Source organism: Acomys minous (assembly GCF_964271855.1).
Source record: "Acomys minous genome assembly, chromosome: 10".
Classification (NCBI taxonomy): Eukaryota; Metazoa; Chordata; class Mammalia; order Rodentia; family Muridae; genus Acomys; species Acomys minous.
In genome coordinates, this window is record NC_140491.1 from 42,381,779 (window position 1) to 42,404,777 (window position 22,999).

At 46.5% G+C, this 22,999-nt stretch overlaps 1 protein-coding gene across 3 annotated transcripts in view; it reads left to right on the forward strand.

The window, feature by feature from the left end:
* The window catches only part of DDC (dopa decarboxylase), a 91,130-nt gene that overhangs the window by 11,003 nt on the left and 57,128 nt on the right, over positions 1 to 22,999 (forward strand). For all 3 annotated transcript variants that reach the window (XM_084798335.1, XM_084798336.1, XM_084798337.1), the window contains exons 2-4: positions 7,921 to 8,129; positions 12,879 to 12,992; positions 16,488 to 16,607. In XM_084798335.1, the coding sequence (XP_084654461.1) occupies positions 7,929 to 8,129; positions 12,879 to 12,992; positions 16,488 to 16,607 (435 nt within the window). In that variant the 5' untranslated portion in view covers positions 7,921 to 7,928. The remainder of the gene's footprint in view (positions 1 to 7,920; positions 8,130 to 12,878; positions 12,993 to 16,487; positions 16,608 to 22,999) is intronic.

Sequence of the window (22,999 nt, forward strand, 5' to 3'; positions counted from 1 at the left end):
AGTTATGAAACAGGAAATGAGCAAGAGACAGTGGTCCCCTTCTCGTCTGCAGACAAGCAAGGATAGGGGGATGATAGGCTGTGAGCATCTTGTGGCCTCATTATAGTTCTGGGTGGAGTTTGGGATGGTAGATATCTCACAGACTGGGAATAGACTTCAAAGGACTGTGGCTTCTATTCCTCTAAGTTCCTATGTTTGAGTTTTACCAGCGGACATGGTGGTATTAGAAAGTAAGGCCTTGTGAGGTGCTTTGGTCAAAAAAATACAGTCTGGAAGATGAGTAATGGCATCCTTGTAGGAATCCTAGGGAGAACCCTGTTTCTTCCATTAAGGACACTCCAAGAGAAATCAGCAGTGTGAGCCTGGGCTAGGCACCTCACCAGAAAACAAATGTGGTTTCAGAGTCCTAGCTTCTGCAATGGCACAAGTGGACTAAGCCTGAGGGCCTGGCTGTGGTCCTATCTCAACAGGTGCTATCCCAGCCCCACGACCTTCTTCTGTTCCGGCTTCCCTTTGTGGTGAGCACGGCCTCTCACCAACTAAGGTGCCTGGGAAGCTGCTATGCTGTGTGCCCTAGGAAGCATTTGGGAAGCATGGCTGTGCCTGAGGCTCGGCAAATGGTTGGGTTTCAAGTCCTGATGCTGCTTTAGGCTACTCTTCTGGAGGCTGTCAAGCAATGGGCGCTTGCAACATCTGTTAAGATGCTCAGAGTTAGTCCAGTGATAGATAGCAGGAGGCAGACTGCCTGAATTTGGCGGAAACGTGACCTTGCTAGCAGTCAGCCTTTCCGTGCTTCATCCTTCTTATTTGTTAAGAGTCCTGGCAGGTATGCTGGGGTTCAGCAAAGTGTCCGCCAAACATCCACGTATTACACTGCACCCCAGAGTGGTGCAATTGGCAGGTGACGAGACTCTAGTGGGAGGTCTTTAGGTCACTGAGATCATGCCCATGAAGCAGACTGTGGGACCCTGGTTTCTTACCTCTTTTCTTGCATCATCAGTGGCCAGAAACCCAAGCCACCCAAATCAGACACGAGCACAGACTTGAGCTCTAAGCTCTGGCTCCGTATCCCCTGGCTCTGACTTTTAGAAAATCTGTGGTGAGTGCAGCAGCCTGCTTCTCAAGACTGAAAAAGGAAATGGTGGCTGTAGAACGGCAGAGTTTCCCCTCTATAAAGGGAAGTTTGTGAGTCTTAGGGCAGAATCGCAAGTAAGAATGTGAAAGAGTGGCCTCTAAAGCCAAACAGTGAGGTGCTTTTGCTCAGGACATTTTCTGTTTACTTAAAACACTAGAATAATTTGCTTCCTGTGTATAATAGAATAGGATGTGGTCTGTAAGCTTGGGAAGCAGAAGCAGGAAGATTAGGAGCACAAGGCCATCCTGAGCTACATAGTGAGTCTCAGTCTAGCCTGGGGTGAAGAAGGGAAAGAGAAAAGAGGAGAGGAGAGGAAAGGAAAAGAGAAGAGGGGGAGGGGAGGAGAGGAGAAGAAGGGGGAGGGGAGGAAAGGAGAGGGGGAAGAGGGGAGAAGAGGAGAGGAAAAGAGAAGAGGAGGGGAGGAGAGGAGAGGGGAGGGCCCCACACTCCCACCTTCCCCTGCACAATACTTCCCTGATAACTAATAAAAGTTTTTACTGAGTGTGGACTCTGCTGCAGGCACTCAGCATGTAGCCTCTTTTCATCCTGCCGATGGCGCTCCTGGGGGTGCTTTCATGCCTGTTTGCCTTTGCAGAAGTTGACAGGAAACCTTAGAAAGGTTGAAGGTTGAAGGCTCCATGGTAACTAAAGAAGCACCCTTGACCTTGGGTCGCCTGACACTGGCACATACCAAGGCTGCTCTTGAGCCGACCCTAACTGTTCCTGTGGTTCACAGCCACCAGCAGAAAAATGCTCGCAGAAAGTTTATTTAAAAAACCTTCCAAGGCTACACAGAGAGACCCTGTCTTGAAAAAACAAAAACGACAAAACAAAACAAAAACAATAACAACAACAACAAAACACCTTTCGTTTAGCCAGCATCTTTCAAGTCTAAAAAGGCTCAGGGGACTCTGGAGTTTGTGTTGTTGTTGAGGTGAGGCATCAGATAGTCGTTGTTCAATTAGTAGAGATTTCTCATGGCTAGAAACTTTTTTTTTATGGTTTTGGATCGAAGCATGGAAAATGTGAACTGCTAGGCAGGACTATGAATGTGCGCTCAGAACTGTCCTTCCCTCAGCACACAGAAACTCACACCCTGGAACACACCACGGTGAGCTTCAGGTCTGCAAGCAAAATTCTTCACCAAGGTCCCATGGGAGTAGAGTTCTTAAAGCACCCCCTCCCCTACTGAACTAGTAAGAATATCAGAGGGGGCCTGGATGGGGCTCTGGAAAATGACTGTGGAGAAAGAGTGAAATCTCATAAAGTGGCCAGACGTGGTGGTGCACACCTTTAATCCCAGCACTCAAGAGGCAGAGGCAGGCGGATCTCTGTGAGTTTGAGGCCAGCCTGGTCTACAAAGTGAGTCCAGGACAGCCAAGGCGACACAGAGAAACCCTGTCTCAAAAATATAAAATAAAATAAAACAAAACAAAATCCACACACACCCCAAGACAAACAAAACAAAACAAAACAAAAAACCAAAGCAAAACAAAGGAAGGAAGGAAGGAGGAAATTGTAAGACATGACATGGCAGAGAGTAGATAGAAACTGTAGCCTGGGCATGGTGAAAAACATCCCGATCACAGAGCACATGAGGCTGTGGTTGTGGGCATCGCTACAGTAGCTATGACTCTACCAGAGATGTGATAACCTGGTGTCTGAGTTGTCATAAAAGCAGAATAAGATCCAACATAGACTAGAACAGAAATAAAATAGTTAGAAGGCCAAACTGATTTATTCATTTATTTATTCATTCCTTCTCAGTTACCAGAGGACCACAGTGGAAGAGTAAGTTACAAAAACACCAGTAACATCAGGGAGGAGGCTTGAGAGAGTTCAGGGGAGTTTGTATCTTCCTGAGGCCCCTGGGTATGGAGCCGTGTTGACTGTCGCTGACGATAATAAAACATCCAGGGAGGTGCCTGGCTTACAGCACATGCATCAACTATGACAGGGGCTGCATGCAGAAATCCATGTGGCGCAGCTGCTGCCGAGACATATCGGGTTGTGTCAACACAAACCCTTTCAGGGGTCTGGAGAAGTGTAGGGCCGTCGCCCTTATCACAGTCTACATCTTCCAGCTAATATTTGCCCAACGTGGAGCCATGAATATCAGACAGCTCCAGAGGAGCACAAGAGTCTCCTGAGGCTTTGCTCTAAGTACCTTCTGCAAAGGTTTCAGTGGGAAATAATCTTCAAATAAATGACAGGACGGTTTGAAAAGAATAACCAGGCATTAGATTACAGTTTGACTACGGCTATTTCCTTTCATAGCGAGTTGGCACATGCCTGTTTGTTTTTCTCCCTGGCACATCCTGCTTTGTCCATAAAACTATCTCATTCCCAGTTGAAAGACACCATTGGTGCTCTCGGAGGCTGCGGGTCTCTCTCTCAGTTTGGTAGAGCTTCTCTTTTAGAGACTTCAGCTTCCTACAACATGTGACCTTCCCTTGGAAGGACAAAAAGAGACTGAAAAAAAAAAGTTACTTTTACACATATATGACTTAAAGTTGTTTCACAAATGGCACTGGTCTCAAAAATATGGAGATGATAGAATGTTATAAATAAAAGGATGTTGTAGGATTAAAAAAAAGTTACTTCTGAAGGAATAGAAATCACATACAAGATCTAAATCATAAAGGAGAATTTGTGAGATTTTGCCGTATAAAAATCAAATCTCTTATAAGAGCTCTTTATTCTTACTCCTATAAGTCAGAATAAAATCATCCCAAATAAGATCAGGCAAAATGAGGGAAATGTCACAAAACACATCTTAGATTTGAAGGTAGAAGCTTTTATAAGTTAGAATCCTTGCAATGAAAATTTTTAATTGCTAATATCCAAGTGGAAAAATTTTGACAAATATGTAATTCATAAATGAAGAAATCCAAACGTCAAAGAAACACCAGACCAATATTTGATTTCAATAGTCAAAGTTAAAAGAGCCACTCATGCTTACGAGACGGGTAAAGTTTAAGATTAACCCAGTGACTGTACAGCACTCCTCATTAAAAGAGTAACCTGATAAAAATGTGTGCTCAGAGAAATTTGGCAGTCTAATTTAAAAACACTAGAGCCAAATATCTCTAGGAAAAAAAAATCCGTCCTAACGAAATGATACAAAAATTAAATGCTTTCCACTATTAGAATTTTTTTTAATGCAAAACAAAAACACGCAGAAAAGATAAGAGCTTTGCTTTAAGAATTATAATGAAAAGTTACTAAAGCAATCGTCTGTTATTCACGAGGTGATAACAGTTCAAGACCTACAGGGGCTACCTGAAAAAAAACAAAGGGCAGAAATGCATCCTGTGAAGACGAGTATTTAGTAAGTGAGACCCAGAAAGAAGTTAACCATAGCTAATAGGCCGCAGAGCAGGCACTGCATCAGTTCAAGGCTCACTTGGACAGAAGAACAGCTGTGCTGTGACTACTAACAGGCAGGTAGTACACACAGTGGGGAACCCCGGTACCCCGAGGGATGATTCATGTACTGAGTGACACGGAGCAGGAAGGCACAGACGTCATCGTGCCGCTCAAAATGGTACACAACTTAAAAAAAAAATTACAAGTCGTATATTTTTCCATTTAATGTTTCTGGGTTTTGCAGTTGACTGCAAGTAACTGAAACCTCAGAAGATTAAAATCTACACAACGGGAGCTACTATAAATGGCAGTTCCTGAGTGGCCAGTCCCACCGTTCAAACCTATTTGTACGCATTTATTTAATACTCACAATAAAAATCATTGTGCTAGTATTATCATTATCTTGATTTTTTTTTTTCAGTTAAGAAAAGACGAGGGTTTGTATGGTAGCAAATTCACGGAGCGTGTTGGTGTATGCGCCGTGTCAGGGTCTGTCAGTGTAGGTCATCTCTTGACCCTGAGTCCCAGCCTTGGGGATTTCACACACACACACACACACACACACACACACACACACACACACACACACACACACACACCTTCCCACTAATAGAGGGAGAAGTAGGTAATGACGGCGATATTCAGCAAATGAGGTACACTGTCTGCCTATAGCCAGCTCACAGTGTGTGGTAATGCCATCAGGAGAAGGCATGTGACAGAAACTCGTTTATCAGTATGGCTTCCCTTCTGTTGCTGGTTTAGCACTCACTGTTGCTATAATTCATATCTTATCTTATGCATCATCATTGTCTTCCAAGCACTCAGTGGCTGAAATATGCACCCGAATGCACTGAAATGGGGGCTGGGTCATCTATAAATCGTGCCTGGGTGAAAACACAGGAGGAAGGAAAAGTCCTGATCAGGCATGTTGTCCCTGAATACCAGCTACCTCCTAACCTAGCATTTGTCACCTTAAGCCTAGTTTGACAAAGAAGCCATGCAAAGCCTATTGGGCATTTATTGCTATTATTTAATTGTGTAGCATCTCAGCTCTTTTCCGCCCTTGGTATCTGATCCAGCATGCCAGCTCCCAACCCTGAGCCTAACTGCCGTGTCCTCAGTCATTTTTCTTACCCACTGGGTTTACCACCTCCAGTCATGGCCGTCCTCTGTTGTAATTTGGTTGGAATGAGAGACACCTAGGAAATCGATAAAGCACATTTCTTGGTGCTTCTGGGAATGCGTTACCAGTGAACTTAGAAGAAGATTAGCCTTGAATCTGAGCATCACCGGTAGGCTGGGTCAGATGAATCCAAAGGCGGAAGGAGAGAGCCCCATTGCTCTGCCCTTGGCAGGCACCCGGTTTTGCTGCTGCCTTGACCTGTGGACATTGGACTTCAGCTTCTTCAGCCTGTCTATAAATACCAGCACCCAGTGACTCCCCGAGCCACCTTCAGGGCCCGTGACTTCTGGCTCAGACTGCATCCTTGGGTCGTTCTTGTCCTGAGGCTTCCGGTATCTTGGGCATAAGTGGCAACTGGTTTCTAGTCCTCTAGCTTGTGGAAATGAACAGCCCCTGAGCATGTGAGTCAATCCAATCAACTGCCTTTTGTAGTTAGAAGTATATGTATAGGGTGGGCTTCACTCCTCTGAAGAGCTCTAGGTAATCCCCTTTGGCTACAATTCCCCATCTGTCCTTGGCATCTCAAAGTTGAGGTCAAACTCCTTCCCCTATGCAATACTCTTGAATAAAAAGTCCGTCTTCCCACTTTAAAAAAAAAGTGTGTGATGAATCATTTCTAATGCATTTAACATCACAAAAATCTGTCCAAGCCTCCCCCCCTCCCATCCCAGACAAAGGCGAGCATGGAGAAGTGCTGGGAACGCGACATGAAGGTCAGCCCCATTGCTAATCACAATGGATTTGCCTCATCCCCAGTACTTATTCTGATGGAAAATCCATCTTCAATTACAAAGCTCTGGACTAAGGGAGGGATTTAGAAATGTATCCTTTGTTTAAGCATTCAATTGTCTCTTGTGAATTTAGGAACACTTTAGGAAAGATACATGTTACAATTGGGGATGATAGGATTCTAGGGGGTTGTCCATCTTTCTTGTTTTGCAAATACAGCTGATTGTTGTTTATTTATTTATTTGTTTATTTATTTATTTATTTTTACTATACATAAGTTGCAGAAATTTAGATTCTCTGGCATGCTAACTTGTATCCGAATTCTCAATTAAGGCTCACTATGCCTTTGTGACCAAGTGCTCAGCCAGGAAACTCTGTGAATCATCAAACGCATACACACTCCTCTGAGGCTGAGCAAGGCACAGTACCCTGCCTGTGTTTCAGTTCTAGTGATGTAAATCAAGAGTCCTTTTTTTCCCCAATCTGTTTTGACCTCGTCCTTTATGTTGCTTTTTTGTTTGTTTTATTGGTTGGTTGGTTTTGGGTTTGGGTTTTTTTTGTTGTTGTTCTTTTGGCGATTTTTACTGTTTGAAATGACCCTTCAAATGCACCGCAAAAAGGTTGTCTCATGACCTTCATCCCAAGCATGCTGCGGTAAGCCCCGTGGGGAAAATAACTTTGTTGGCTTCACTCAGGTTGTTGCAGTGTTGAAGGAAAGTAACTAACATGAACTCTGAGAGCAGCTCCTGTGTGTGACGTGGGTACAGTAAAGAAAGCACCACCGTGACAAGCAGATTGTAGGGAAAGGAGCATGTGATCAGAAGATAGGATTCCAGGAAAAGCCATCTCTAGCTTTGGCCAGGGCTGTGCTGTCCTGGGCTCTGGGCTGAGCTCCCATAGATCATGGTTATGTTCTGACCTGTTCCTCAGGGGTTGGCACTACCATCTTTATCTCTCAGCTGAAAGATGGGGCCCAAAGTGCAAGGCTCTCTTTCAAATGGTTAACACAGGGTGCAGGCAGAATGTGGACCAGTGTTTGTCATTACAGCTGGAAGAATGTAAGAATGTGTATTTCTTGCATTTTACTGAAAATGCGTTTTTTAAAGAAATGAAGGTGCTGTGGCCGGGCGTGGTGGCGCACGCCTGTATTCCCAGCACTCGGGAGGCAGAGACGGGGCAGATCGCTCTGAGTTCGATCGAGGCCAGCCTGGTCTACAAAGCGAGTCCAGGAAAGCCAAGGCTACACAGAGAGACCAAACCAAAAAAAACAAACAAAAAAAAAAAGGTGCTGATGTACCTTCTGCTGAGTGTTCTATGGGGTGTGGGATGGGCATTGTGCTGCACTGTGTGGATCCAGTGGCATGTCTGTCTCATCCAGACAGGGAAGAAGGCAAAGGATGCTGAGTTGGAGATGAGGTGCTCTTGAAAATGTAGAGTCACTGCTCCCTGGACTTGCCCCAGAGGTGTAATGCTTTGTTGGGATTTCTATTTCCTCCATGGACAGTTCTCAACATGGATTCAAGTGAATTCCGGAGGAGAGGGAAGGAGATGGTGGATTATATAGCTGACTATCTGGAAGGCATTGAAAGACGTCCAGTGTACCCTGATGTGGAGCCTGGCTACCTTCGGTCCCTGATCCCCACCACTGCTCCCCAGGAACCAGAAGCATATGAGGACATAATCAGAGACATTGAGAAGATAATCATGCCAGGGGTGAGTATGTACTTGAGGTCAGATGACAGCAGGGCTTATGCTAATGTGTCACCTCCTGGAAATTACACTTCTGATGTCATGGGGTAACTGCCACAGGTAAGCAGAAGAGAAACTCCTATTGCAGTTTTGGTTCCAGCTTAGACGACTGAGGTTTGGAGAGTTTAGGTGCTTCACAAAGTTCTCATGGGGGTAGTAAATGATAAATCCAAACTACATGCCCTCCAAAGGCAGTGCAAGGGGTTTCTCCCAAAGTCTCCAAGACTCAGCACTCACTCCACCATCCTTAGTTCCTAGAGTGTTATCTTGTGATGGCAAAGGGAAAAAAAAAAAAAGCTCCTGATGGTTGATTGCAAATGATCAAATTAATTATCCTAAATAAAGGTACTTGTACCATTTTGCTCTCTGCCAAAGGGTAACTTTCATGTGCAGAGGGAATGTTTTCTTCATTTTGTTTGGGCATCAGCAGTGTGCACAGGCTCTGCCCAAAGGCACAGAATAGCTAAACTGTCCCTGATAGTCAGAGGGATTAAAGGGCTGCAGTGAACCTCAGTCCTACTTTATTCACCAAGCAGTTTACCTAAAAGCCTACCCCTTACCATGTCTCCAAACAAATGGGTCTGACTCTGATCCCCAAATCATGTGTAAAGCCTGGGTCTGGTGCTGGTAAAACTGGCAGATTGCCCACCTCACCACCAGCACTTAGGTACTTGTGGGTGTAAGGAGAATAAGAAACAAGCATGTGTTATGCAGAGCTGGGGGTGAGGGGGGGGTGGCAGTCCGAGATAGTGGGTACCCGCTTTTGTTTTCAGATAGAATACAGAGGCTCTGGGGGGAGGCGTGTAGTCAGCCAAAGTCGCAGGCTTCAGAGTAAGCTCCTCAGTTCCAGAACAGCTCTCACAGCCCTTGTCAAGTTTCATCTTCAGGAGATTTCCCCCTGGCATTTGTTCTTTGAGCAAAACTCAAAATTCTGGCTCTAGCCTGCCAGTTGAGCAAATAAACTAAGCCGGTCAGCATAAAGCCAGTGCAGGGAGGCACAGGCAAATGTCAGGCAGAGCAGGAGTACAGGGCCTGCAGTGCTGGAAATATGTAAACACTTCCTGCAGGAGTCTACACACTATAGGAGTATTTACTGTGCAGAGCAAAAGTGGGAGATGCAGAGGTTCTGGGAGTGAGCCCCCTGGGTGACAGATCCAGGCAGCCCTGCTAGCCCTGTGGTTGGGTAGAAGTTAGATCAAGAGCCTGGGCTGTGCAGAGCCAGTGTGGGACCATCCAGTCCACATGCCCTGTGACTATTCACAGAGAGTAAGGCAGAGGAGTGCCCTTTCCAGTCTAGAGTCACCCCGGCCTTTCCCAAGACTTGAGTAGTGAAGAGAGACAGAGCTGCAGACAGTGTGGAGCCTCCAGGTACCTGAAAGAAACTGAGGCCCTGGGCCCCAGCTGTGCCCTCTGGCCCTGTACATTTGTGCAGGCTTTGGCCTCTTCCTCTATGGGCCTTTGCAATTACACTTCATAAAGGCATTTCCGCAAAGACAAGCGCGTTACCGCTACAGATGTTTTGGTTTTTATCTGAACATTCTTTTTTTTTTTTTTTCTTTCTTTCTAAAGCCCCATGGGCCCCAGTCCTGCTCTGTTGAACACATCACTCAGCCTGTGAAGTTCTCCAGAGCCTCAGAGACCCACTGTCAGCCTCCCTCCCCCTCTCCCTCCCTTCCTCCCCCTTTCCTCCCCCCCCCCTTCCTGTTCTTGCTAACCCTGATTTTCTTTCACTCTCACTTTTTCCCTCTGGCTCTATCCCACTCCCAGGCCTGGAGACAGACAGACGTGCAACAAGCCTTGCTGGAATCTTCCAGTTTTTTAATGAGCCTTCCTAGTTGGCTATCTTCATAATCGGGGCTTGCTCCTGGCACATAAATGCCTAATATGTGGTTTTACTGAGAAAAAGACATGTTTATATCTTTGCAAAGGCTATGAAAGAAAAAAAAAACCAGCAACGTGCTAATCAGCTTTCTAACTCTGTAACAGATGGCTGGAGCAATAGACTTTACACAAGAATAAGGTTCACTTCACCTTAAAGTTTTGGAGGTTCAACTCCAGGACTCACTGATCTTACTGCTCTTAGCCTGGGGTGAGCCACTGCCCCATGGCAGAAGTGTAAGGCAAAGGAAAACCTACTCGCCTCGTGGCTGGAAAGCAATGCAGAGAAAGACAAAGGGGCCACCGTCGTTTCAGTCTTTTTTGAGGGCAAATCACCAAAGAAAGGCCTCTCACTGCCTCCTCACAGAGCTCTGGGGGAGTCTTAAGAGCCACACCACAGCAAGGTGTTATACCAAAGCACGCAGACCTGGTGGCTGCAGCGTTTGTCAAGTTTTTGGAGGTCGGGTTTGGATGAGGGCTTTCTAAGTTACAGAGAGCGGCTTTGTAGGCTGCAGTGCTTAGAGAGCTAGCTCTCTGCTCTCCCCCTCCTCCCCCACCACACTTAACCTCTTCCTGCTAATAGCTCCTTCTCTGCCTGACACCCAACGCCCCTCACATCCTGCAGACCCTTACTTTCATCTTCAGTTCAATGTTTACATGGAGTGATTTGAGCTCCCAGCTTCGATAACAACAGGATCTAGGCCCCTCTTGCTCGCAGGGATCGTCTTTCCTTATACACTGGTGAAGAATGAATGCTTGCTTTCTGTCTTTGCTGGCAGTTCACTTTGTGAAATCTCTTCCCCCGGACAGGCATATCGTTTTAAAAAATTAAACATATTCTTTTTTTTTTTTTTTAAAGATATCAACTTAAGGCTGTGCATAGTGGCCTCATCACAGAAAATTGTACTCTGTCCAGAGGGTAGTTTCCTTGCGAATATTCTTTACAGAGGAAGGAACATCCTGATTTCAGAGATCTTAAAACCCCACAGAGTTTTGTCTTATAATCTACGACAATGAAAAGTTTACTTGAGTAGAGTCTGGAGGAAGAAGTCTGAGATGGCCTAACCTGGCTAACAATACAGAAAGAAACCAAGCTCCTTGATTTAGGGAATCAGAAGTGGACCGTTTTCCCAGAATCTTTTGTTTTTGTTTTTCAAGGCAGGGTTTCTCTGTGTGGCCTTGGCTGTCCTACACTCGCTTTTGTAGACCAGGCTGGGCTCGAACTCACAGCGATCTGCCTGCCTCTGCCTCCTGAGTGCTGGGATTAATCTTTTGTTCAGAACCATGTAGTATTCTGAACTTTGGAGAAAGAAATATTTCCTTAGCCTGCTACAAATCACTACACAATAGATAGCTTTCAACATCTCAGAAGCAGAATTATTATTATTTTTTGTTGTTGTTTAATGAAATTCTGGGGGTGGGATGAGGTTGGTGTCCAAACTTGCCAAGTAGGTAGTGTCGGCGCCCTCCGTGCATTCTGGAATTGTTAGTCTCTGATCAGTCTGTTAGCTCCTTATACACACCCGGATCCCACCATGCAAGCCCCACTCTCATGATCTAAGCACTCGCCAGGGTCCTGCCTCCCAATACTGCCATTTGGGGCTAGTGTTTCAGCATGTGCAAGGAAAATATTCTGCCCATGAACCCATGGTCCACATGTCCTCACCACAGCCCTGGTTTCCATCGTCCCTGGAATTCCCTAAATCACTACCTCAGTGCGTTTCCTCCCCACCAACCTGAGCTTTTCCTCTGTACCTAACTCAGGGATGACACAGAGTAGGTGTTTGCTCCCTGTGCGCTGGAGGAGGCAGGGGGGACAGCAGCCATTATGGGAAACAGGGGTAACAGCTCTTTTTTCAATAATAATAATAATTTGAGCTGGGCATGGTGGTGCACGCCTTTAATCCCAGCACTCGGGAGGCAGAGGCAGGCGGATCTCTGTGAGTTCGAGGCCAGCCTGGTCTACAAAGCAAGTTCCGGACAGCCAAGGCTACACAGAGAAACTCTGTCTCAAAAAAGCCAAGCCAAAGCAAAACATTTATTTAATTTTATTTTATGTGCATTAGTGTCAGGGTAAGCGTGTCAGATCCCTTGGAACTGGAAATAGAGACAGTTGTGAGCTGCCGTGTGGGTGCTGGGAATTGAATCCGGGTGCTTTGGAAGCGCAGACAGTGTTCTTAACCACTGAGCCATCTTTCCAGCCCCATAACAGCTCTTCTTCTTCTTCTTCTTCTTCTTCTTCTTCTTCTTCTTCTTCTTCTTCTTCTTCTTCTTCTTCTTCTTCCTCCTCCTCCTCCTCCTCCTCCTCCTCCTCCTCCTCCTCGTCCTCCTCCTTCTTCTTCAGGGTGCTGGTTGTTGGAGGGAGCAGCCTGTACAAGCCAGTGGGAAGAGATCCTACTAAACAAATCTTTAAAAACAAGAAAAATTGGCCACTAAGAACAAAACACACTAAGGCAACTGAACTTACTAGGGTAGTTTTAGGAAAACCGAGCTTTTCACTCTAGGATCACAGTTGCCCGATGGAGCATCCAGAGCACCCAGCAAGAACCTGACGCAGCCTTGTTATGATCCCCACCTAGGGAGTTCATGTGTTATGACAGATTATAATAATTTCTCATATTACCTTATGAAGCCAGAATTTCTTGGCTAGCAAAGACATTCAAACATAGAACAGGACAGAACACTCTAGTGACAATGAGGTGAGAGTACAGTGATTGGATTTGAGAACCTCTGTCCCAGTTGCCTTCTGCACGCATCCTGGAGGAAGAACTCCCAGCCTCGTTCAGCGCAGTCTGACCCCCTTTTGCCCTGGAGTAACTGTCTACCTCCCCACAGGTGACACACTGGCACAGTCCCTATTTCTTTGCTTACTTCCCCACGGCTAGTTCCTACCCAGCCATGATCGCAGACATGTTGTGCGGGGCTATCGGCTGCATTGGCTTCTCCTGGGTGAGTATCTCCAAGAGGCTGTGGTGGGGTTGCATGGGGAGGGGATTCCTCTGCACACAGGTATTGTTTTTTAAAATTATCTGTATTGCCGGGCGTGGTGGTGCACGCCTTTAATCCCAGCACTCGGGAGGCAGAGGCAGGCGGATCGCTGCGAGTTCGAGGCCAGCCTGGTCTACAAAGTGAGTCCAGGACAGCCAAGGCTACACAGAGAGACTCTGTCTCGAAAAACCAAAAAAAAAAAAAAAAAAAAATCTGTATTACCTGTAGGCCCGGCTAGCAATCAATCAAGACACAGACATTTGTTATATTTTAAAATAGCCTTATTTTACCTGGGGCAGGGCAGATATCTTATCCTCTAAACTACCTCCCATAGTGTGGCAGGCATGGGATCCCTGCCTCAATCCCATGTCATCTGCTTCCAATAACTTCTATCAAGTTACCTCCCATCCATAATCCCAAATACTTGTTGGTGTTCTTCATCTGGATTCTCCATCCACGCCGCCAGCCCTGTGCTTCTCCTCCAACTAACCCACGGCGGCCTTCCTCTCTTCACTTTAGGTCTCTCCTTTCTCCTGGTGGCGATCCTTCTTCTTCCCAGAATTCCTCTCTCTCTCTCTCTCCTTGCCCCACGGATCTCCTGCCCTGCCCAGGTGGGATGTCACCTGTAGGTAGTAGGGCCCCCGCTTTGCAGAAATTCCGAATGGAAAGTAGGAGTGGGAGGAAGGAGAAAGATAGAGGAGAAGAGGAAGGAGGGAGGAAAAAGGAAAGAAAGGAAGTGGGGGGGAAAGAGAGGGGAGGGAAGAGAGGGAGAGAGGAGGGGAGGAGAAGGAAAGGAAGGGAAGGGAAGAGAAGAGAAGAGAAGAGAAGAGAAGAGAAGAGAAGAGAAGAGAAGAGAAGAGGATTCTGCACAGGGCTGTTTGGCTTTTTGTTTGTTTGTTTGTTTGTTTGTTTGAATAAGATTCAATTTGAATCAAAATCCCAGTTCAAGGCAGTGAAGCTTCTGCATCCCAAGGCTGGATTCTGCGTTCCCCGAAGACCAGAAGATTGCTGTGCACCCCGAAGTCTGAGAATGCTACCAGCCCTGTCTCATTCCATCTGCCCCGCCCCCCCCCTCCAACCAGGCTACTACTGCCCGGTCTGTCTGATGGGCAAATATACAGAGGAAAAGCACTGAAAATAGTCTTGTCCCTGCCTGCCTGCAGGTCATTCATCCCTCCCTGTGTGAGGTCTCTTTCTACATGGAGTAAAGAGTTAGACACGTCCCTCCTCTGAAAGCATCTGGCCTAGGTCTCCTTGTTCTCTGTGCCCCAACTGTGTGCTTCAGGAGAGATTTGATGCAGGTGCCATCGACTCTCAGGTTCTGGGCCTGCTCACACCATGAAGAGTTAACCAAATCTTAGAATTGTCTTTGACTCTCTAGATAGCGAGTGTATCTCCCTTGTCCGTGCGTTGGAGCCAAATGGTGTTGACTAGCGTTGAGTGAGGGTCTAGGATATAGAAGGGCAAACGGCTTCTGAATTCTAAGCAGCCAGCAGAGCTCAGCTGAGCTCTCTGCTTCACAACATGGCACCTGCTTTTCTTCAAGCTGGGATCCTCAGGAGCTGGGCAAGCAGGAGTGACAGCTCGTGGGAAGGCCTAACTGTTCTCATTGCTTTTCTGTCAGGCACTTGAGACTTCCTTCCTCTGGGAACAGATCTGGCCTAGGCTGAGTGACATTATAGTGGCAGGTTTCATTGGGGGTAGTTCTACTGTTCCTACATCTGGAGACCCAGCATCAACCTCTGCTTTTCTAGAATGATCTTGAGTGAGGAAATGCCTGCTTTCCTGACCCAAAGACTGTGTTGCTTGGTAGCTGTGGTTCATAACACAGAATGCTAGCTCCTGTGCCTGGGATTAGGATTAGCCTAGCTACAGTAGAACTCACCAGGATGGGGATGACCATCTGACCAGCAGGGAGAAGGTCTTTGTTCCTCTTGCTACCAGTACATCATGCCAGAATCTATAAAAGCACCCTCGTCACCATGTTGTGGCCTTTAGGTAGAGATCCAAATGAAAACGGAGGCTCAAGTCACCTTTGCCTGGACCCAAGAGAACCCAGCCACCTACTGTGTGCAAGGAAAAGAGAGAGGCCAGACACCAAGTTACCTGGGGAATGAAAAGACTACATAAGATGAGTGGCTTGTCTGGTGTTGCCTAGCAGAAGGAAAGAACGAATGCCCATGTCCTTGACGCCATCCTGCACTCTAAAATTCACCCATGGCCGTAGAGGAAGGTCTACCAGTGGGCCTTTCTATATTGTTCTGTTATATGTTGAAGCACATAGTGCACACGCAGGCAGGCATCTCGGACTAGGTTCCTAAGGGTGTCGTTCTCCGTACAGCAATCTGGATGAAAGAAGGTATATCTGAGGCCAAGTTTAAGCATTTGAGGCCAATCTGAGACTAAGAGATTTTAAGGGCTATTGCTTCAGGGTTAATGCCTAGAGAATTGTGTGTGTGTGTGTGTGTGTGTGTGTGTGTGTGTGTGTGTGTGTGTGTGCATGTGTGTGTGTGTGTGTGTGTGTGTGTGTGTGTGTGTGTTTTAGGGCTGGGGAGGTTGGTGTACCCAGGGACTGTTCTCAATTTACACCCAGTGATCTAGCATGGAGAGATGATGGAGTTGGTGAGGTTAGTTAAAAGGGGCCCATAGAGACCTACTAACCATGGATCCCTGGGTCATATCTGGAAAAAAAAAAAGCTGAGGAAGAGCAGAGAAATGTCCCTCTTGTAAAGCTCTGTCAATGCTGCCAAGCCCAGGCCTTGCTTCCAGGCTTCCTGGCAGCCCCAACCCCTGAAGTTTCTCGGGGTCTCTGAGGAATGAGAACACAGCATTGTCTCAATCCGTTTTCTGGGGGCGGGGGGGGAACAAAATATCGTACACTGAATCTGTTATGAACATTAGAAGTCAGCTTGAGGGTGTGAAGAGCGTGCTCCTGGCATCTGGCAGCAAAGCCTGCTGTGTGTGACTGCAGCAGGCAGCGGGCAGCGGGCATGCATGAAACGCACAAGAAGCTGGGGTGAACTTCCTTGTGTCTATCTAATCCACTCCCGAGGTGACCCACTTTGCATCGGTTCATGACCAAGGAACCACCCAGCCTGGTTGACTCAGCCTGTGTGGCTGGCTCCCCCACCTCCTAATACTCTCGTGGTGGGTTCAGGTTTCAACGCGAATGTGGGAAGGACACACTCCAATCACAGCAACCAAACGAGGGGCTGGTTCCCCACCAACGGTGGATCTGGGGAACAAAAAAAAATGTGAACTTTTTGTTAAGTTGATCAAATGAAAGTCACCAAAGAAACAACGCTTTTCCGTGTCTCCCCTTTCTGTGCAGAGGCCAGCTGCCCTGTGGCCCTGTGGCCCTGTGGCCCTGTGGCCCTGTGGCCCTGTGGCCCTGTGGCCCTGTGGCCCTGGGGCGTGCCTTAGCTCCTTCACTTTCTCCCCCAACCCCCATTGCAGGCTGCAAGCCCAGCCTGCACAGAGCTGGAGACAGTGATGATGGATTGGCTGGGGAAGATGCTGGAGCTGCCAGAGGCCTTTTTGGCTGGAAGAGCTGGCGAAGGGGGAGGAGTGATCCAGGTAAGGTGGGGGGAAAGCAGGGAAGGCAGTCTTTGGGTGGGGGGGGGGGGAGTGTGGGCTCTGCAAAGGACCACAGCTGCAAACAGAAAATGGTGCCCATGTCACTTCTTGCGGTGCCCTTAGGTTTCTTCCAGAGGACAGGAAAGCTGGGAAAGCCTGGTCTCGGGGTAGCTGGGATCTGGTCCTGTTTCCCATGAGCTCTAGGCAAGCACTCATTTCCAGGAGCCCTTCTGGTAGACAGAACACTCGCCATGGCACGGGCACATGCTGGGGTATCCAGTGCTGGCCACCATGCTTAAGCACTTTCCAGATGTTTACTTCTCACTGCACCGTGAATTAGGAGCTCTATGTGACAACCGGGCAAACTGAGGCACAAACAGCTGACAATGTAACCCTCAGCTTCTGGCTCGGAAGTTATCGACCTTGTGTCTTTGTATTCTAGAACCTAAGATCTTGCTGTCACCATAGGATCCTGTCTTTACCACAAGTGACAGCTGTGGCCATGCTTCACTGCCTGTATGTGCTACTTGGCTGTATGTGCTAGTTGTCTGTGAGCCAGCAGCTTACCTAAGGCTTTTACTATGTCTATGCATACATTTGATTCGTTCTCCGTGTTCATCGTGAACAACTGCAGAGCTTACATGAGGGCACACAACAGATGCAAATGACAGCCGTGGTGAGTTTCCCATCCCACCAGGATATTCAGCATGAATGATTGGAATTTACGCCTTTTTTTTTTTTTTAAAAGACAGGGTTTGACTATGTAGTCCTGGCCTGGAACTCACTATGTAGAGCAGGCTGGCCTTGAGCTCGGAGATCCATTCGCTCTGCCTTCCAAGTGCTGGGATTCAAAGAATGTCCCACTATGCCCCGGCAAATGTGAGCCTTTAAAAAACATTTTGTAACACAGCCGATCAACTACATTAACTACATCAACTCATCACCCCTCTTTATGTTATTCTTCTCATGTCAAGTTCATGGTTGTAACACTGAGAAAGTAGTACTAACTAGAATAAAGAATTTTTTTTAAATGTATATGTACTGTTTCCTCAGAAGCCCAGAGACTATGATAAATCAGTGATAGCTGCGCATATTTTATGGGTGAGAACATTGGGGCTGACATGAGAATGTCTTTGTGGAAGATCACATGCCTGGTGTGGCCAAACTAAACCAGGAAGCAAGGCCCTCAGTCTGTAGTCCTGAGACCTTTCAAAAAGACCCAGCATTTTAGCCTCCAGTGTATGGTCTTTTTTCTTAAGGGTGCTACAGGCAGTTTAGTGGCTTCAAATTCATTTCTTATCCTATGGTTCTGTAAGTTGGACCTAGGTTTTAATGAGCTAAAAATCAAGACTGTCATCTTAGAAGCCCAAGGGGAAAAATCCATTTTCCCCACCTCCTCAAGTTTTCTAAAGCCTTCTGGAATGCCTTGGCTTGCAACTCCCATCTTCACCTCCCAGAGCAGCTGTGTTCCATCTTGCTGACCTTTCTTTCACTGTCATGATCTGACTGCAGATGTGAAATCCGGTCTCCACTTTTAAGGACCCTGTGATAGGACTGGGTCCGCTCCGATAATCCAAGGCAATCTTTCCAAGTCAAGGTTCTTAATGTAATCACATTAACAAAGTCCCCCCCCCCCCTCCCCTGGAAGGTAAACAACCTCCGTCTGGGAAAGAGGCCTGGCATCTCGGCGGTGTGGGAGATAGGGTCTGTGTTGCACGTAGTCTGCAGAAGAGCTGGGAAAGGACCGCCTCTCACTGTGGGTTCCTAGCCACCCCCCTCCCTGCCTGCAGAAAGTCAAACTCAGCAGGGCTCCAGTGGGGCTTAGGGATGTAAATTCTTGTTCCTTCTAATGCAGAGATATGTAGGCGGGCCAGCAAGGGTCTTGGCTCAAACCAAATTCTTTACATTCTTGGACTGTGTCACTTTGTCACATCGAAGTCACTTTAAATTAGGGAGCTGATAAAAAAATGAACTATTAGAATTTGGGGGGCTGTAATAACAACACTCGAGGGGTGGGAGCAGGAAAATCAGACTTTCATGGTCATCTGCACTGAGTTCACACCAGCTGTGGCCACATTGAGTCTCTATTATGTATGTATGCGTGCATATGTGTGTGCATCCATATATTATCATATATATATAATATATATGATATATACCAAATATATTGGTATTTCCTATAATATGCTATTAAATATATGTAATAAGTAAATGTGCATATCTGTTGTACTGTGTAATTGAGACATGAATGGCTGTTGTGAACTGGACTTCTAAAAGAATGACGTAGGGAAGTCCCAATGTAATTTCACCGTTTCCTTCTTTTCAGAGGTTGTGTGACACAGCCAAACCTCCTCGGCTAATGTCACAAAAATGGTGCCATTTCCAGTTTGAGAAGGGGGCTGCCACACATGTCCCCAACATGCACAGTCAGAGCTGTCTCCTCTAGGTGAAGCCCTGGTGCCTTTCCAGGCTCCGATGCTGAAATCCTGATTTTCCTGGGCCACCCTTGCGGTCCTTGACAAGGACTATCAAGTCTGAGTGTGCGGAGAGACGGCAGCCAGTCAGGGTTGCAGAGGCCAGCCGAGCTGTCTTCAGAGGCATGGTCTGGAATGATGGTCTACTTATTTCTGGGCAAGTGTCTCACTCTTCACAGTAGGCCTGACCCTAGAGTAGAATTTTCACCATACCTTAGCATTTGGTAAGCCCTGTGGCCTCATGCTCTCTATCTCCCTTGGGACATTTCGTCGGTCCTGAGTTAGTGAGGATGCCATCTCAACATTTTTCAGGTGCTTGAGTTTCCATGGACTCATTACCTTATTCATAATTCCTCTCTCTCTCTCTCTCTCTCTCTCTCTCTCTCTGAATAGTTTCTCTTTTTCTTTTTTTTTTAAATTTATTTATTTTTATTTTATGTGCATGTATGTCCGTGGGTATCAGATTTTGGAGTTACAGACAGTTGCGAGCTGCCATGTGGGTGCTGGGAATTGAACCCAGGTCCTCTGGGAGAACAGTTAGTGCTCCCAACCCCTGAGCCATCTCTCCAGCCCACTTTCTTTCTTTCTTTTTGGTCATTTCCCCATCTATATTTTCAGTGAATTGCTCATGGTTTTCTGTGTATCGTTGTTATTTTCCACATTGGCAATTTACTATCATCCTCTATGTCAATTTTGACTATACTTTTAAAAATTGTTGTGCTCTCTGTGTTTACGGATAATGGGCACTCACTGTAAATTGGGAAAATGCAGTAGCAATTTTAGAACATAATTCTCTCTAGGTGTTGTTGTTGTTTTTGTTGTTGCTGTTGTTTTTGAGGCAGAGTTTCACTGTGTAGCCTTGGTTGTCCTGGGACTTGCTCTGTACACCAGGCTCCGTAGAGATCTGCCCGCCTCTGCCTGCCAAGTGCTGGGATTACAGGTGTGGCCATCAGGCCCAGTTTACTTAAATTAGTAAACAAAACAATGATCTTCATTATGGCACTTTCTTTTTCTGTTTTGTTGCTGCTATTGTTGTTTGTTTGTTTTTATCTGAGACAGGGTTTCTCTCTGTAGCCTTGGCTGTCCTGGACTCCCTTTGTAGACCAGGTTGCCCTCAAACTCACAGAGACCCACGTGCCTCTGCCTCCCAAGTGCTGGGATTACAGGCATGTGCAATTTCTTATGATGTGCCACAACTTATGTAAATAAGGCCTAAGATATCCACACTATGCTTGATTTTCAGTTTTGTGTGTAAGGACAAGGACACTAGCCTTCTAAGACCATCGGCTTCCTCCATGTGACACATCAACACTCCAACAAGCCTAGAACAGAGCCATGAACAGCAGCACTTCTGAGCCACTGGGCATACAATTTGAGTCTTTAGTATGGAGAGATGAATCTTCTAGTTTGTGCAATCAGTTTTCATCCTCAAAATACGTATAAAGATTTGTTGTATTGTCACTCATAGTTTTCAGGGCAAAGACATAGAGTCTCTGACAAGTCCAGTGGTAGAAACTAAAGGCAGCATCTAAAAACGGAGTTGCATATTATCAGCAGCTTGCCCAGGCTCTTTGCTTGGGAGAGTGTCGGGAGGTTTGAATGTTACCACAGGCTAAACCATCTTTTCAGTAAATGCAACCTCATTTTCAGAAGCCCCAGGCCCAGGTTAGGACTAATTCTGGCATCTCTCAGCCCAGGCTTCAACAAAGCCCTTGTGAGCTCAACCCACTTTGGGTTGGTGGAAAGCAGACTTCCTTGTGTTTGCTGCTTGGGAGCTGGCTGGCCCTTTTCAGCCCATGAGGCTGATGGTAATTTGTGAGGCCAGTGACAAGCCTGCAAGGCAGCCTGCCTTATCGATCCCCTCAGAGCTGTAATCACAGCTTAGCATCGGCTGCAGCTCAGCAGTGGGTGTCTGAGCCGAAAAGGCACACCATCATTGTGAGGCCGGACAAATGACACCTGCAAGATGGGTCTCTTAATTGGGTTTGGAAGCTCTTGTAAAAGAAAAGCTGCCAATTTCTTACCCTGTGTGAGGTGACATTTGTAAAACCTGGAAGATGAAAGGACCTCTCGGCCCTTGGGCATCAGCAGCCTTGAGCGTCGTCGACTCTCCTAAAAGGTCCCTCCCACCTCAGAGCACCATGGCAACCTTTGTCTGCCTGAAGCAAAGGCATCAGGGCGCCACACAAAGACGTGGGGGAAACCGGTTCCAGGTAAAGGAAGGTGCAAGTGTGTGGGCCTAGGGGGATGCAACTCAGGTCTGTTCAATCTCCCTGTTTCTCAGCCACGGAGCACAATGGTCGGCTTGGGCTCTGTCACTGCTCTCTCTCTCTTCTTCCCTCGGCAAAATACCACTTTCAGAAAGGAAAAGAAAACCCCTCACTGAGACGTTCAAATTTCCCCAAACCGGATCTTGCAATAGCATGTTGAGACCCAATGTTCTAAAGTGATTTTTTTTTTTACACTGAACTGTGTTACTATTTCTTAAATTATTTTTTGTTGACGAAAGAAAGAATGTTCTCTCAGAACATGGACAGTGCCTAAGAAGCTCATAGTGAGCTTGGCGTGGCATGGCCTCTCAGTAGCATTAATTCACAAAGCAGTCCAAGGCTCTGAAGAGAGGGTGGACTTTTTTTTTTCTATCTACTTTGTTCTCATTTTGTCTTTGAAACAGGGTCGCACTATGTAGCTCTAGCTGTCCTGGAATTCACTATGTAGACCAGGCTGGCCTCAAACACACAGATATCAGCCTGTCTCTGCCTCCCGAGTGCAGGGATTAAAGGTGTGTGACACTACAATCACTATCTACTTTTTAATAGATTGTGAAAAACAAACTGTGGCCAGGGAGGGGGGTGAAATAAGCCAAGAGGGAAAGTTAATGGGATGCACAGAAGTGGGAGATGCAGTGTCTGCCTTCAGAGACTTGAATTTTCCTGAAAAAAGCTGCCAGTCTTGTGGGCCAGGCTTCTTTGACGTGGTCTGAGACCAGGCAGAATGAGTGTGAAAGTACAGCCGGCATGAAACGTGTGACTCACTCAGATGCTCGGTGAAGACCGTGGTGTGTTTTTTTTTTGAACTCATGCATCACAGCTACGGAAATGGGAACATGTGTACCTAGTTTGAAAGCTCATCACATCCCTCAGGGAATAGGAGTTGATTGAAAAGAATAAATAGGTGCAGTGGATGGAAAAATCAAAGTGCAAGATCATGATTGATAAGGGAGGTAAAATATTAATAAGAAAAAAATTGCATATCTACACAACATACTGTATATTTATCTGAAAAAACTCCACGGTCTTCAAAGCTTTCAGGGTCAGCAAATGTTTGGTGGGTTTCTCCTGGGATTTGTCTACCAGGGGAGTTGAGCACAAAAACTAGAAAGTACCAAGAAAGACCAAATGGAGCTTTGCTTTTAACAATACCGCAAATCAGGGAGATGAAAAACTTTGAAACTAGGATTATTTTACAAATTAAATGGGATAAACTCAGTAGGCACTAAACCCTCTTCTCTCAGTCTCAAGTTCAACAGATGAACTGTGTACAATTCTTTTGTTTTTTTGTTTGTTTGTTTGTTTTTGTTTTTGTTTTTTTGAGACAGGGTTTCTCTTGTAGACCTGACTGTCCCGGACTCACTTTGTAGACCAGGCTGGCCTCAAACTCACAGAGATCCTCCTGCCTCTGCCTCCCAAGGGCTGAGATTAAAGGTGTGCCCCCTCACCCCTGGCTGGATTGTATACAATTCTTAAATGGTTGAGATTTCTTGTACTGGTTCACTAGGCCTGTACCAAGAAAGCACAGAGCAAAGATGGCTGACACAGCACATTCATTGCTCCTGAGTCCTGCAGGCTTGCAGGCTAAAGGGCAAGACCTAGGTGTCAGCAGGATTGCTTTTCCCAAGGATGACTCTTGAATTACTTA